Source organism: Callospermophilus lateralis, unplaced genomic scaffold (assembly GCF_048772815.1).
Source record: "Callospermophilus lateralis isolate mCalLat2 unplaced genomic scaffold, mCalLat2.hap1 Scaffold_103, whole genome shotgun sequence".
Taxonomy (NCBI): domain Eukaryota; kingdom Metazoa; phylum Chordata; class Mammalia; order Rodentia; family Sciuridae; genus Callospermophilus; species Callospermophilus lateralis.
Window position 1 is genome coordinate 1,883,683 of NW_027510486.1, and position 13,778 is coordinate 1,897,460.

Consider the following 13,778-nt stretch of genomic DNA (forward strand, 5'->3'; position numbering starts at 1 on the left):
TGCTCAAGTGTGAACCAATAAAGGAATGTTCAGAAGTCAAATAATTAGATTATGAGAGCTGAAACTTAATCAGTCAATTAATCCATTTGATGGGTTAATAATTTGAATGGATTCATGGTTGGACAGAGAGGGCATGAGTAGAGGAAGTAGGTCACTGCTGGTATGCTTTTGGGGATTATATTAGCCATGATTTCTTGTTCTCAAGCACTTTCTCACATACCTGCATTCATTCTCATTCTCATTCTCTCTCCCTCTCTCTCATTAATATTCTCTCTCTCCCTCTCTCTCTCTCTCTCTCTCTCTCTCTCCCCCTTTCTCTCTCTCTTTCTCTTTCTCTCTCTCTTTCTCTTTCTCTCTCTCTCTCTCTCTCTCTCTCTCTCTCTCTCTCTCTCTCTCTCTCTCTCTCCTTCCTGGCTTCATGAATTGAGCATCTTTCCTCTACCATGCCCTCTTCCATGATGTTCTGCCTTACCTCAGGCCCTGAACTATGGAATCAGCAGCCAACCATGGACTGAACCTCTGAAGCAGTAAGTCAAAGTACCATGTGACTCAGACTGAACATCTCAACATGTTTTAAAGAAGTATAAGAAAAATATAACCTACATTACTGACCAGTACTTACTCTCTGATACTACCTCATCACTTTTTCACATTTACTCCTTTATATGCTTACATTTTTCAACATGTACAATGTATTTCAATTTGGGGAAAAGTGAGTTCATCAATATTAAATATTTAAAATCTCAAAATTTTACTTTTTCAGTTGTAAAGCAAAAGAAATAAGCCAAGACAGAATTAGGAAACCTAGTTTCTCATTAATTATTTCTAGTTTTTTGGCCTTGGGATGACCATTTAATGTCTCTGAAAATACCTTGCTCATTATTAAATACTAAACAGATATCCCAAAGAAATAAAGAAATCCTAACCCTCATTCTACTTTTAGGTGCTAAAGTATTAATTTTTTATTTCTACTCTAGGAAAATAAAATATTAAAATTATAGTTTTATTTATTATCAAGTAAACACATATGTGGAGAAGCAAACTCATGCAGTATTGAATAATGGTTTTTAATATCTTACAGATTACTCAAAACTTTAAGTTTGTATTAACTAAAAAGTTGAAAAAAAAACATATTTTTATGCTTAATGCAGAATAAATTATGAAAACTAGTAAAATACATTTAAAATTTTTTCTGTAACCCAAGAAATTCCTCCTATTCTCACAGCCTTTACCACAGTAATGAAGACCTTCCAAAAGAACATTTTAGTGAGTGTCATAAAACCTGTGATTTATAAAAAATGCTACTTTGACTTTTAAGTTATTATCAGTCTGAAGAGCTCCTCCAAACCAGAACTACTATAGAACCTACTCCCAAACCACTACTTGGCAACAAAGATGAATCTACCTATTACCAGGTTAGGGTAGCAGCTATTATCATGGCCCCTTGATTTCTTTCAAGTAGCTCCAATGGAAAAAGCCATAAGTGAATAATAAAGATCTCATAATAGCACTTAAGAATTCTTTATGTGGTAGAAGGTACTAAAATGAACTGTGGAGAGTTAAAAAGAGGGAAAAACCTCTCATCTCCTGATAAGAAAAAAATAATTAACCTGATTTAATGCATCTGAAAAAGCCTTCTATAAATCAGAATTTTGTACTTCAAGAGCCAGATTAAAACCATATATAAAAAAATATGTAGATATTGTCTTATAAGTACACATAACACATTTCTAAATCTGCAGAGGTTTTTAGGTCTGTTTGTGAAACACTCAATACATGCTATTTAAAAGGAAAGTGTGAAGCACTTACAGTGCTTAATTTGCTAAAGGTAATAATGATGCACCTTTCGTGCAGCATACTGGCATACAGTTGCAGCAGATTGTTCACATCCACAGCAACAAAATATTCTGTAAGATTTCTCTGTACAAGTGAAAAATAATTCTCAAGTTACAGCTTATGGTGAAAATGAAGAAAAACATTTTATACTTTTATAAAAAGCCTTAAAGTTCAAAGGATGTTGTTATTAAAAGTGGCATTCATTAAAATAATCAAATTTAATACTATTCTGCTGCTACATGAAGCATGCAATATTCCATTATTATTGGAAGTATAACCCTCTCCACAAAAGTGTTTCTCAGAGGGTGATCAGAGGGTTGCATATTTCCCAGCCTCCCTCCCCCAACACCAAGTATTTGAAAAGAAGCTGATTTCCTGGGCCCCCACTAAACTACTGAATTATTATCTTTAGAGCATGGTCCCAAGAAACTGCTGTTTAAACATATTCTCCTGATGATTCTTACAGACAGTGATTTTTGAAAAACCACTGTTCCAGAATTCTCTGAGTCTTCTCATGTTTGTCATTCACTCTGCAGGCAAAAATTATTGTCCAATACACAAGACAACCAAAGGATAAGATGGATTTATAAGAAGTCCTTGATTCTTTATTAAGGAATATCCTTTGTTTATACCACATGTCAGGCTTGCTTTATACCACTATAACCAAATGTATTTGGTGATATCCTAAATTGATTCCTTGATTTAACAACTCTTATAAGATGTATCTTACATAAGAATGAAATTGGGATGAATTACATTGATTTTCAGATTCTCTCTTTGAAATTACTAATTTTTAGCTTTCTGTAATCAAATTTAAGCACAACAGAAAGCAATAAAGTAATGAAGAAACTGATTAAGATATGATAATAAATTGAACTGTACTACCAGGTGAACTATGACCTGGAAGGATGAAACTTAGTTGGGCAAAAAAAAAAGAAATCCTGCTTTTTTTTCAATTTTGAAAAGACAGAAACTTTATCAGAATAAACTGGTAGTCAGAGAAGAACATATCAGTACAGACTATATATCAGTCAGTGATGTTGAATTGATGGGAAGAGATCCATTTCCTGTTTTAATTAAGGCCCACTTCACCTTCCACTTCAACATTGCATATACAAAGTTACATTCACAACATTAAATATTAATTTTTCCTATAATTTTAAAGATAGATAATTTTTAGATAGGGAATTATTTCACAACACAGAATGCTTCTTGATATTTGTGTCCTTTGTTTGTTTGTTTGTTTCCCCCTAAACAAGACTTTTTTGCTAAATAAAATGCGTTAAGGGAGATTTTTAGAACTTTTATTCTCAGTGGTATTTCATTAGAATGTTTATTTCTCTAAAACTTTAAAATTAATAGTCTTTAAAAATCCATGGTATTTGTTAATTAAAGCAATTAGTTGTCTGTTGGTAAATGTAAGAGAAAGGTGGAGAGGATAGAAGGTAGAAGAGAGTTACTTTGACTTTGTATTAGAAACTCTGCTGTGAATGGGCCATAACCACATAAGCCAAGATATGGTCAGTTGTCCATGAGGTAAATATAGGAGGATGTCCTGCACACAAGGTGCAGAGGTCAAGACCCCCCTATCTGTGATGGGCCTTGACACTTGAGGATCTATCTCAGGCCCATAGTAAGAGAAATAATGCTAAGTCTTTTCACAGGGGTTGTCTAAAATAATCCTTTTAAATAGGGTTTCCCAGGATTCACCTCTACTAGAAACAGTTTTGATTAGATATTCTATTTTGAGTATTAGAATATTTACACTTGCCTTCTTTATTTTCACTCAGTAGGTTTGAAAACATTTGAAAAAAGAGTAGAATTCTTAGGTAAATAATAAGTGTATTTGAACATATTTTTTCCAATTGATTTTCCCTTGACTTTTGATTGAATTATTTAGATTCAGTTCAACTTTCCAAGAGAAACTGAAGAAAAAATATATAAGGGAATATTTTATTTTCATAGTTATTTAAAAAAGCAAAAAATATTTGTTATTTCCACTTACCCATGTAAACTTTTCCATAAAATATTAATTTGTGACATTATAGAAACACAGACTATTTCTACTATTTAAGAGGCTCTTAAATGAATTTTTTCACACAAGAAGTTAAGGCCAAAAAGAGTACATTACCAAAGATTTTTTACACATATACACACACCTCAACTTGATTCAGGGAAGCTCAGGACCTAACTGAATATGTAAGACCCTACCTAAGTGTTCTAAATGACGAAATACTTTCCCTCATATCATTTTTCTTAATTTTCTTTATCAACAATAGATTAATTTGAACTCTAATTAAAATGCAAAATTAATTCATTTTTTTCAATTTCTTATAATACTCTTTAAGCTTCATGAAATATATATTACTTTAAAATAAAACCAGGAAATCAAGTATAGGACACTTAGATTAGGACAGAGTCATAGACAAGAAATCTAAAATGCAGTGGTCAGTTCATTAAAGTAGTCATCTCCTGAGACACGTTCTCAGCTTTGTATAGGGAAGCAGAACCTAACAGAATGTTAATAACTAACTATTTTTCAGATAATTTTTCCCAATTTTCTTTATCAACAACATATTAAGAAAGGTATAACAGGGCAGATGCATAAAGAGGAAAAGAATACAACACCATTATTGTTTCTCTCTTCATTATTTCTCAAAAATACAGACAGTTATAATGTATCTTATTTCTCTATGCAGGAATCCATAAAAGTGAGACCAAAATAAATAAAATTTGTAATATAAGTAATAAAAGTAAAAAAACAGAAAACTTACACTATTAGGTATTGTTGGGAGTCCAGTTACATCAGGGGCAATGAAGTAGGAATGCTAATCAGTAAAAATAAATCATGTAAGAAAAGAATTAAATTTGGGGATTAAAAATAAGAAAATAGTTTAATTAATAAATGTCATGGGCTGACACTCAAGATTTGTTGAATTTAAGAAACTCTTAAATGAAAGAGCAGGTTTACATAAATTTAACAATGACTTTTCAGTTAAGGCCAAAAAGAGTATATTACCAAAGATTTTATACACATATACACATACCTCAACTTGATTAAGGGAAACTCAGGACCTAACTGAATGTGTAAGATCCTACCTACATGTTCTAAATGAAGAAATACTTTCCCTTATATCATTTTTCTTAATTTCTTTATCAACAACATATTAAGAAATGTATAACAGAAGAAATAAAAAGGAAAAAGACATAACACCATTATTCCTTATTTCTTCATTACATTTCTCACAAATGCAGATATACTCATAATTATACTATTCTTCTATGCAGTAATCCGTAATGTAAGTAAAAAAGTAGAGAACAAAAAAATTATACACACACAAACACATATATACACCTGTATGTATGTGTGTGTGTGTGTATATATATATATATATATATATATATATATATATATATATATATATATATATATATAACACTGTGAGTATATATTCTTAAAACATATCTAATTTAGGTAGACTAGAGAAATAAAGCTTCTCCTCCAAAGAATATGCCAAAATATATTAAAATTCCAGAGTTTATAAGCTAAGTCACAATAAATCTCTTTGTAAAACACAGTTATTAAATGCTTAAATCTTAAAAATATAGTTGCTCATCAAAAAATGACCTTCACACACCAAGTGAACAAGGATCAAATGCTACAATGTACCCAACAATACAATAGCTCACTGAAATATTTACATACAAAACATAGTGTATATGCCTTCATATTTCCCACAATATTTACAAATATTTATAAAATCAAAGTGCAACTTAATCATCAAAAACTGTTTTATTTTCTGTTCATATTAAGCTCCAAATTATTTTAATATCTTTATTTAGTATCATCTTTGTAATTAAAGACTCAGACAGAAACTTTTCTAGGCAGTATTAGAGCACAATTAAACTAGAGAGAACAAGGCTGGTTAACACAGTCATAATGTATAATTTTTCATGGTGGAAAAATAATCTGAGATAAACCACAAGATAATCTTGTGACAAAAATTTCATGCTGTGAATGTGCTTCACAACTGCTTTTTCTGAAGATGGGGAACATGCATATTTGGTCTCTATTAATTTAATTTGGATAATTTTTCAATAACTATATTTGATAAGACCATGGTTTAAAAGATAGTATAAACAGAAAATATATTCGAAATGATTATTTTTTTAAAGAGTTAGTCTATCATTTCCCATAGGACTGAGGTGAATTTTAAAGGCAGAGAAAAAGAAGCAACTTTTTTCCCAATTTCATAATGATTTTTAGAAGCCAGTGTCTTTCAACTCACCGGTATTAGTGAGAGCTGATCTTTCAATACTTGTTCACTGGCAATAAATATTTCTTGATTCTTATAATACATAAGAAAAAATGAATATAGGGGAAACTTATGTAAAAGTGTTTTTGAGAGAAACTCATGCAGCTACATTATCCTTTGATTATTAGTGTTATTTTAAATGCTGATTTGGTAATTCAATGCTAGAAAAAATCCTAAAGAAAGTATTTTTACATTGTGAGAGTAGAGAACACTATGGTTATTTAATGATTTTGAAACACAATTTCAAAAAAATCAATTTTTAGACTTTTAATATCTCATAAAATCTGATATTCTAGTGACCAGTAACCCACTTTCAAGAAAACTTCCATGATCATAAATTTTTAATCTGGCAACATAAAACTAAAATCTCTACTAGTAGTTGAAGATAAATGTTCTAATCCCAAAATTGTCCCTCATTAGCAGTGTGTAACACTGGGTACATTCTGTTATTAGAAGCAAATGAAATTTAAACATAGGTAACAAGTTATTTTACCAAACACTTTTGACTAGGTGTAGAAAATGTGAAAGATATCATGGGCTATTCAAAGGCCTAACTTACCAAAATATATACAGAAAAAAATCTCAACAAAAATAGCTATCAAGAAAATGCAAATCAAAATCAAAATGTGTTATCACCTCACCCCAGTTACAATGCTATTATCCAAAAGACAAAAAATAATAAGAGTTATGGAGGGTATAAAGGGGAACTTTTATACATTGTTAGTGGAAACGTAAATTAGCACAACCATTATGGAAAACAGTATAGAGGTTCTTCAAAAAATTAAAAATAGAAATGCCATATGATTCAGTATCCCCACTACTAGGTGTCTGGCCATAAGAAGGGAAACCAGAATGTCTTCACTCCCAGGTTCAATGCATCATTGTTCATAACAGACCAGACATGGCATTAACCTCCCCATCTGACAATGAATGCATAGGTATTTTTAAATGATACATATATACAACAGAATATTCAGCAATAAGAAATGAAATTATGTCATTTGTGGCAACATGCATGAAAATAGAGCTTATCATCTTAAATGAAACAAGTCAGACACAGTAGGATATATAAGTGATTTAACTCATATTTGAAATCTAAAAATTTGTCATAGAAGCAGAGATTCCAAGTATAACTAACTGATTCTGATTTCATTGTCAAATAATCTACACATACACAACACTGCATCCTATAAATAGGTAACATTATTATATGTCAATTAAAGGGAAATAAATTTTCATAACTCTTTAGCAAAGTGTCAGAATCACTACAAACAATACTTTCCAAGAAAGAGGAATTCTTTTTGGAAAACCAATGATTATTCTTTGTTTTGCTTGCACTTTCTGCTGCCTTTCTGCTGTATTGCCATTAACCATACACACTGCATTCTTTTGGTTTTCATGACCTATGAGTGTGAATTTCTCCATATCTGCTCTTTCCTCTATTTTTTCCTCTATTTTTGAATTTCTTTTCTTTGTCCTCAGAGTCTAATTGGGCAATTAGACCTTAGCATCTTCTCCATATTCTCTACAGTATATTCTTCACAAAGCTACAACTATCTCTGCTGATGACTCTCAAATTTGATTAAAAATATCCAGGGTCTTCTTGGCTTTCCATCCCCAGTCTCTTTCCACTTTGGCGGTATCCAACAAAAGATGATGCAGACACAAGGCAGCAGAGATCAGAGGAAAGAAAGAACACCTTGAGGTGTGTGGCAAGAGCTTCACAAAGGTTGGACCTGAGCTAGTCTAAATATAGACAGTCTATAAATAAGATTCAGTGCAAAAGGAAAGCAAAATGTTCATTCAAGAAACTGGGCTAAACAATGTGACCACTGTATGGAATGATTTAAGAAAAAAATGTGAAACAGAACATGAAAAGTTAGAGTAAAATTAGGAATTGGATGGTCCGGAAAGCCTGGCCAAAAGTTCAAACAAATTCTGTATATAAAATGAGGAGTTGTTTTTCAGTAGTGGACTTACAAGTTTTAAGGTAGTTTAATTTGAAGAAAGAACTGGAAGGAAAGATTCTAGACTAAGGACAATCTGAAGTGCTTAGCACCTGAATGAGGGTGTGACAGTGAAAATGTAAAGAATGGAGTTAAGTAAGAAAAAAACTATTATTAAATTATAATATAAATATAATTTTATCAGGCAAGGAGAAATTTGTTACCAAAGAAAGAATAATAATAATGATTTCCTTATCTTGCAAAAACACAAAATACCTATTACTATCTATACTTCAAGTTACTTATCCTAGCAATTTTTCTTGCCTGGTAAAATTTTTTCTTGTTTGTTAATATGGAAGTTTACTATCATTGTGAAAGAAACAAATCAATATAAATAAAATTCAACCTTCAGTTTCACATGCCAAAGTAATGGAGAATATTAATGAATATATCCACATTTTACTACCATAAACTTTGTTTTTAGTCTATTTTTAGATATAGATGGCACAGTTCATTAAAAAGTTTCAATAGTAAACAGGCTTGCTGTTTTGACACACTCTAATGATACATTATTTTTTAATTATATCAGAAGACATATTTCAGACTAAGGAAAGAACAAGAACTCTTCATCCAGTATTTTCATCCTGCATGTCATTTGTGGCAATGTCATTTTCTATTCTTATTAACAATTGTTTTCATTTTAGGGGGACTAGTGATTTTATATACACATATACACACATACATTTTGTATGTACTCCTTTATTTATAAATGACTTTCACCTGAAGTATGAATGATCATCACAACCATTCAGTTCATCAGATCATCACAACCTCACAGTTATTTTCAGTTCAAAATATTTTTTTAGTTCTTCAGTTTAATAACTACTAAAATACACAACTCAAATATATCAAGTTATGACAAGTATAGCTCATCAAAAGGCTCAAAATTATCACCTACTAATCTTAGTCCTATCGCTAAAGCTTCTCCAGAAGCAGAAACATAGGTGACATGGTAAATAATTTTTTAAAGTAACATTGTTCTTTAATGACAAACTGCTAAGATTTCTTAGAGCATTTAGTGATTACTTACCACACTCAAAGTGACGGGAGTGTTTGCCTTTGGTACTGGGTGGTTATAGAGTGATCTGAGTGTTTCAATCAAATCATTTTCCTAGAACAGAAAAAAAAATCAATTAATAAATGAAATATAGCAAGCAAATACAATCAAAATTACTCTAGTACATTACTAGTGGGAATGTTAAATGATGTAGCCACTGTGGAAAATGGTAGAATGGATCCTCAAAAACTGAAATACAGAATTATTGGATTACCCAGCATTAACCCCTCTAGGTATACACCAAGAAAAACTGAGTATAAGATTGAAAGATGTGTATTTGTACAAGTGTCTTCATAAAAGCAAAGCCAAAAGGCAGATACAATCTGTGTCCACCAACAGTTGAATAAAATAACAGACTTCAGCATATATAGATATAATGGAAAGCCACCTTCAGTCTTTAAGAAGAAAGGAAATTCTGACACATGGTACAACATGGGTATCTTGAATATAAGGATAAATAATGTGTGATTCCACTTACATGAAGTACATAGAATCATAGTGGCAGATATAGTACAATGGTCATTTTCAGGAAAGAGGATAGAAGGATATGGGTAGTTAAAGTCTAACGGGTATTAAGTTTCAGATTGTCAATATAAAAACTTCTAGAGATTTCTAGAATTGATGGATGTAGAATAATGTGGATATATTTAATGCCACAAAACTATATACTTACAATGGTTAAAATGGTAACATTTTATGTTATGTATATTTTAACACAATAAAAATAAAATTAAAAATATAGCTTACCAGTTCCTTAGCCAAGTAATCTGCCAGAGTATTTAGAAGCTTGTAATATATTTCAAACCATGGCAAGTAACTATGACAAAACAAATCATTTTAAATGTGCATTTGTAGATACACGTCCACATAAATATTTAAAATTTATAATCAAAAAAGGCAGATTAAATAATCATTAAATTTATAATGTTTTGAGCAGACTGATCCTAAAGAACAGAAAAGAACTATACGTACATTCTATTCTCTTTACTGCTTCAGAAAAATTTTACATATTATCCACTACTGGTTCTCATAAAACAAATCACAAATCAAAGATCTATTTGAAAAATTGCCCATTACATACTTTTTAAAATATCAACAGCATCTAAAATTAATCCTAGTTCATAGTAATAACTAAAAACACAGGATAAAAATTAACCATCCTAAAGATAATATTATATAAAAACTAAAGTTAAAAAGCTTTAAAAATAATATATAATTACAGTCATGTGTCATTTAATTACAGAAATACATTCTGAGATATGTGACTTTAGTCAATTTCCTTATGTGAGCACCAAGGAATGTACTTATACTTGCTTGTCCTTATACAAGCAAGGAGGCTTCCATGTCACTACTGTCACAATCTTATGGGATCACCATTGTACAGGTGGTCTGCCATTGACCTTCACATCATTATGCATCACATCACTATATTTCTTTTTAAATATTACAAAGAAAAAATAATAGAATTATATGCTTACTTACTTAAGAAATGATGTTTAAGTAGGATGATAAATTTCAAAATAAATATTAATACAAATATCAGAAAGACTAATTTAAAAATTTCAAAAAGTAATAATTGTTTTTAGATATCAAAATCAAAAATGATTTAAAGTCATTCTAATTCATTTTACTAGATCAAAGTGTAATTTTTTATGAAAGTTAAATACTAAATCCAAAAATCATCTGTATGCAATAAAATCTATATTATTATTAACAAATAAAAATACCAGTATATTTAAAATTGGTCCAGTTATTAATTTAACATTTATTACCATGTTTCATTTCTATATGGAAAAATAGTAAATCACAACAGTTTTGTTAATTATGAATTAACAAATACCCATTTTTTTCTTCAAAGCATTAGTATAGTAAGCTACTTTTAAAGAGAAAACACTGTTATACTTCTACCAAACAATGGTCAGAGAAGAGAACATGCATAAAGCATATTAAAGATAAAATAATCAATGAACTAAGCTTAGACAAACAGTATTCTATTAGAATTTCCTCATAGAATATCTGCTTTACTAGTGATGATGAATGATGCTTTTTGAACCATGAATAACCGAATGTCATAACAAAAGAGTAACAGTTAGGCAAACTATAGTACTTTTACTCAGCAGAATAATACAAAATTCTTTAAGATAATTACAAATAGTAACTAAAAAAATGGAAAGTGCCAATAATGTTTAAATATATTTACACAACTTCTTAAAACTAACAAACTTAATAATGCATTTATCTGTGCCATTTGGAAATACTATTAAAATAGCAATAAATGAGTAAAAGGGTATGAATTGATATGTACAAGGGAAACTTAAAAACCAGCAAGACAGTAGATGTTAAACCCACCTCTGCACATAGTATATTTCCAATTCACTTTACTACCATCTTCTTGAATGTAAATGAACAGTCCAACCACCCAATACTTGAAGAAATACAGACACAAATGCATTTTTGTAATGAACAAATGTAAAAGGATCTCCAAATAAATATAGACTATAAAAACAGCAGAAGAGAATTTCAAAACTTTCCCTAATATCCTTAGGAGCAGAATAAAGAACAAGATCTTATTAAACAAAACTAGATTTAAATTAAAAAGAAATGGAGAAAGAAATTATTATAGAACAAAAATAGAATTCTTGTTGGAAGTACTAAAAGCGCAAGAATTTTAAATCAATGGGAAGGTAGAAAGTACCATAAGAAAATCTCCCAGAAACTATAATAAAGAGACAGATAGATAATAATGTTAAAACATCAGGGCATTATTAGACTCATATATCATGTAGTTGACAAGTAGCAGCTATTAAAAAAAAAGAAAGGAAAAAAGGGAAGAAGTGAAAGTTTCTTTTTTGAAAATGAATGAAAAATTTCGTAGAACTTCAGATCCAAGTTTCCTGATTAAAAGGGTGACTGAATAGCAAAACAAATGAGCCAAACCAGAGCATCACCATGAAATTAAAGAAAAGGGATAGAAAAGTGACTAAGAGTTCCCAGTGACACAAAACAGGTAACATACAAAGGAGTCACTTTCAAACTGTCACTGTACCTCTCAAAAGCAATGTCTTCAAATGCGAAGTTAAATTTCATGTTCAGAGAAACTATCTGCAAAGAATGACCATAGAATAATAACATTCTCAATTGTGTAAGGACTCAAAAATTCTCCTAAGCCATCTTCAACAAAATAAGGGCAATTAAGAGGGAAGAATGCAGGCAGATACAGAAAACAAGAACTCCAAGACTATGGGAATATAGAGAAGTCCAAGGATAAGAATTGTCCAAAAGCCTAGAAAGCAACCACTCCAGACTGAAATGAAAACAAAAGCTTACTAAAGAAATGCTGGAATAGGTGTTTGCAACAAGCATGCTGACAGCTTTGTGTGAGAATCTGAAAAAATTTGGAAAGGGATGTGACAAATCTGTGAAAGCTTTTGGGGAATCTGAAAATCAGAAATTAGTATTGACAACTGCAATTTTCCTATTACTCAAGTCTTTAAGTCCTACTCTATTATATCTTTCATTTATTAAAAAAACAAAATATTATTAAGTTATCAACTCAATAAAATGCAAATGAGTACATCAGTTTCTGAAAGAAATAATTTAATGGAGCTATCCTATCAAGACATACTATACTGTTAGAATGTAATTCTTTCATTTAAATTCATTTCATATTCACATTTCAACTTTTGTTCGCCTGAAGAAGTGACTAGTTCAAGAAAATTTCAATGTCATGTATTTCATACCTATAAATTTAAATAAGACAAGCTCTAATTCTAATATACTCAAGAATCAGTCAGTTTGTTCCTATCCTGTTCTCAATGAGTTTTAGAAAAAGAATTTATTAATTTTAGGCAGTTACATATCTTACATTGTCATTTTTCATCTTATGTAAATAGTGTGAAACTTTATTTAACCTTATTCTTTTTTCTTAGTCCACTATAAAAGTGAAAAATATAATATAGATCCCATATAAACTATTAAAAAGTAAGATGATCTTTTTCTCTCTAGACCATATACCTTAATGTTCTTTTAAATGTTCTGGTTTTCTCATCTACATACTTATTTTTCATTTGTTATGATTTCCTTTTAATATGTGAAGCTTAATTAGAGCTCAATTTTTAATTAAGCAACTAATTGATACAGAAAAATATAATTTATGTGTAGGATTATTTATTTACTTGTTTTTGAAAGTGATAAATCCAGATAATAAAAAATATTTAAAATATCCATATTTAGTTTTACTTTTAAACATTTTTAAATTCTCACGCTAGGCCTTCAATAGCTATATAATTATTATTGTTTTATAAATGTCTAAGAATACTTTTGCTGAATTTCGTCCTGGCACCATACTATGATTTGATCTAAAAATCAGACTATTTAAAAACCAGCTTTACCTTTATGGGATATTTTTCACAATCATCTTTTTTAACCCCAATATGCTTTATTATTTCTATTTAGGGTGCATTACTCAATAGTCAGTTATATATCCATCTGGGAATAGAGGCAGAAGCTAAGAATCACAGAATTTATGTGTTTATAAGAATCACAGAATTTATAGTTGAAAGG

At 30.1% G+C, this 13,778-nt stretch overlaps 1 protein-coding gene across 1 annotated transcript in view; it reads right to left on the reverse strand.

Moving 5' to 3' along the window:
• LOC143639973 (DENN domain-containing protein 1B-like) overlaps positions 1-13,778 on the reverse strand; it is a 102,582-nt gene that overhangs the window by 77,358 nt on the left and 11,446 nt on the right. Inside the window, exons 4-8 of the mRNA XM_077107978.1 lie at positions 9,963-10,032; positions 9,189-9,269; positions 6,126-6,185; positions 4,611-4,664; positions 1,810-1,920 (exon numbers count right to left, since the gene is read on the reverse strand). Of these exons, the coding sequence (XP_076964093.1) occupies positions 1,810-1,920; positions 4,611-4,664; positions 6,126-6,185; positions 9,189-9,269; positions 9,963-10,032 (376 nt within the window). The remainder of the gene's footprint in view (positions 1-1,809; positions 1,921-4,610; positions 4,665-6,125; positions 6,186-9,188; positions 9,270-9,962; positions 10,033-13,778) is intronic.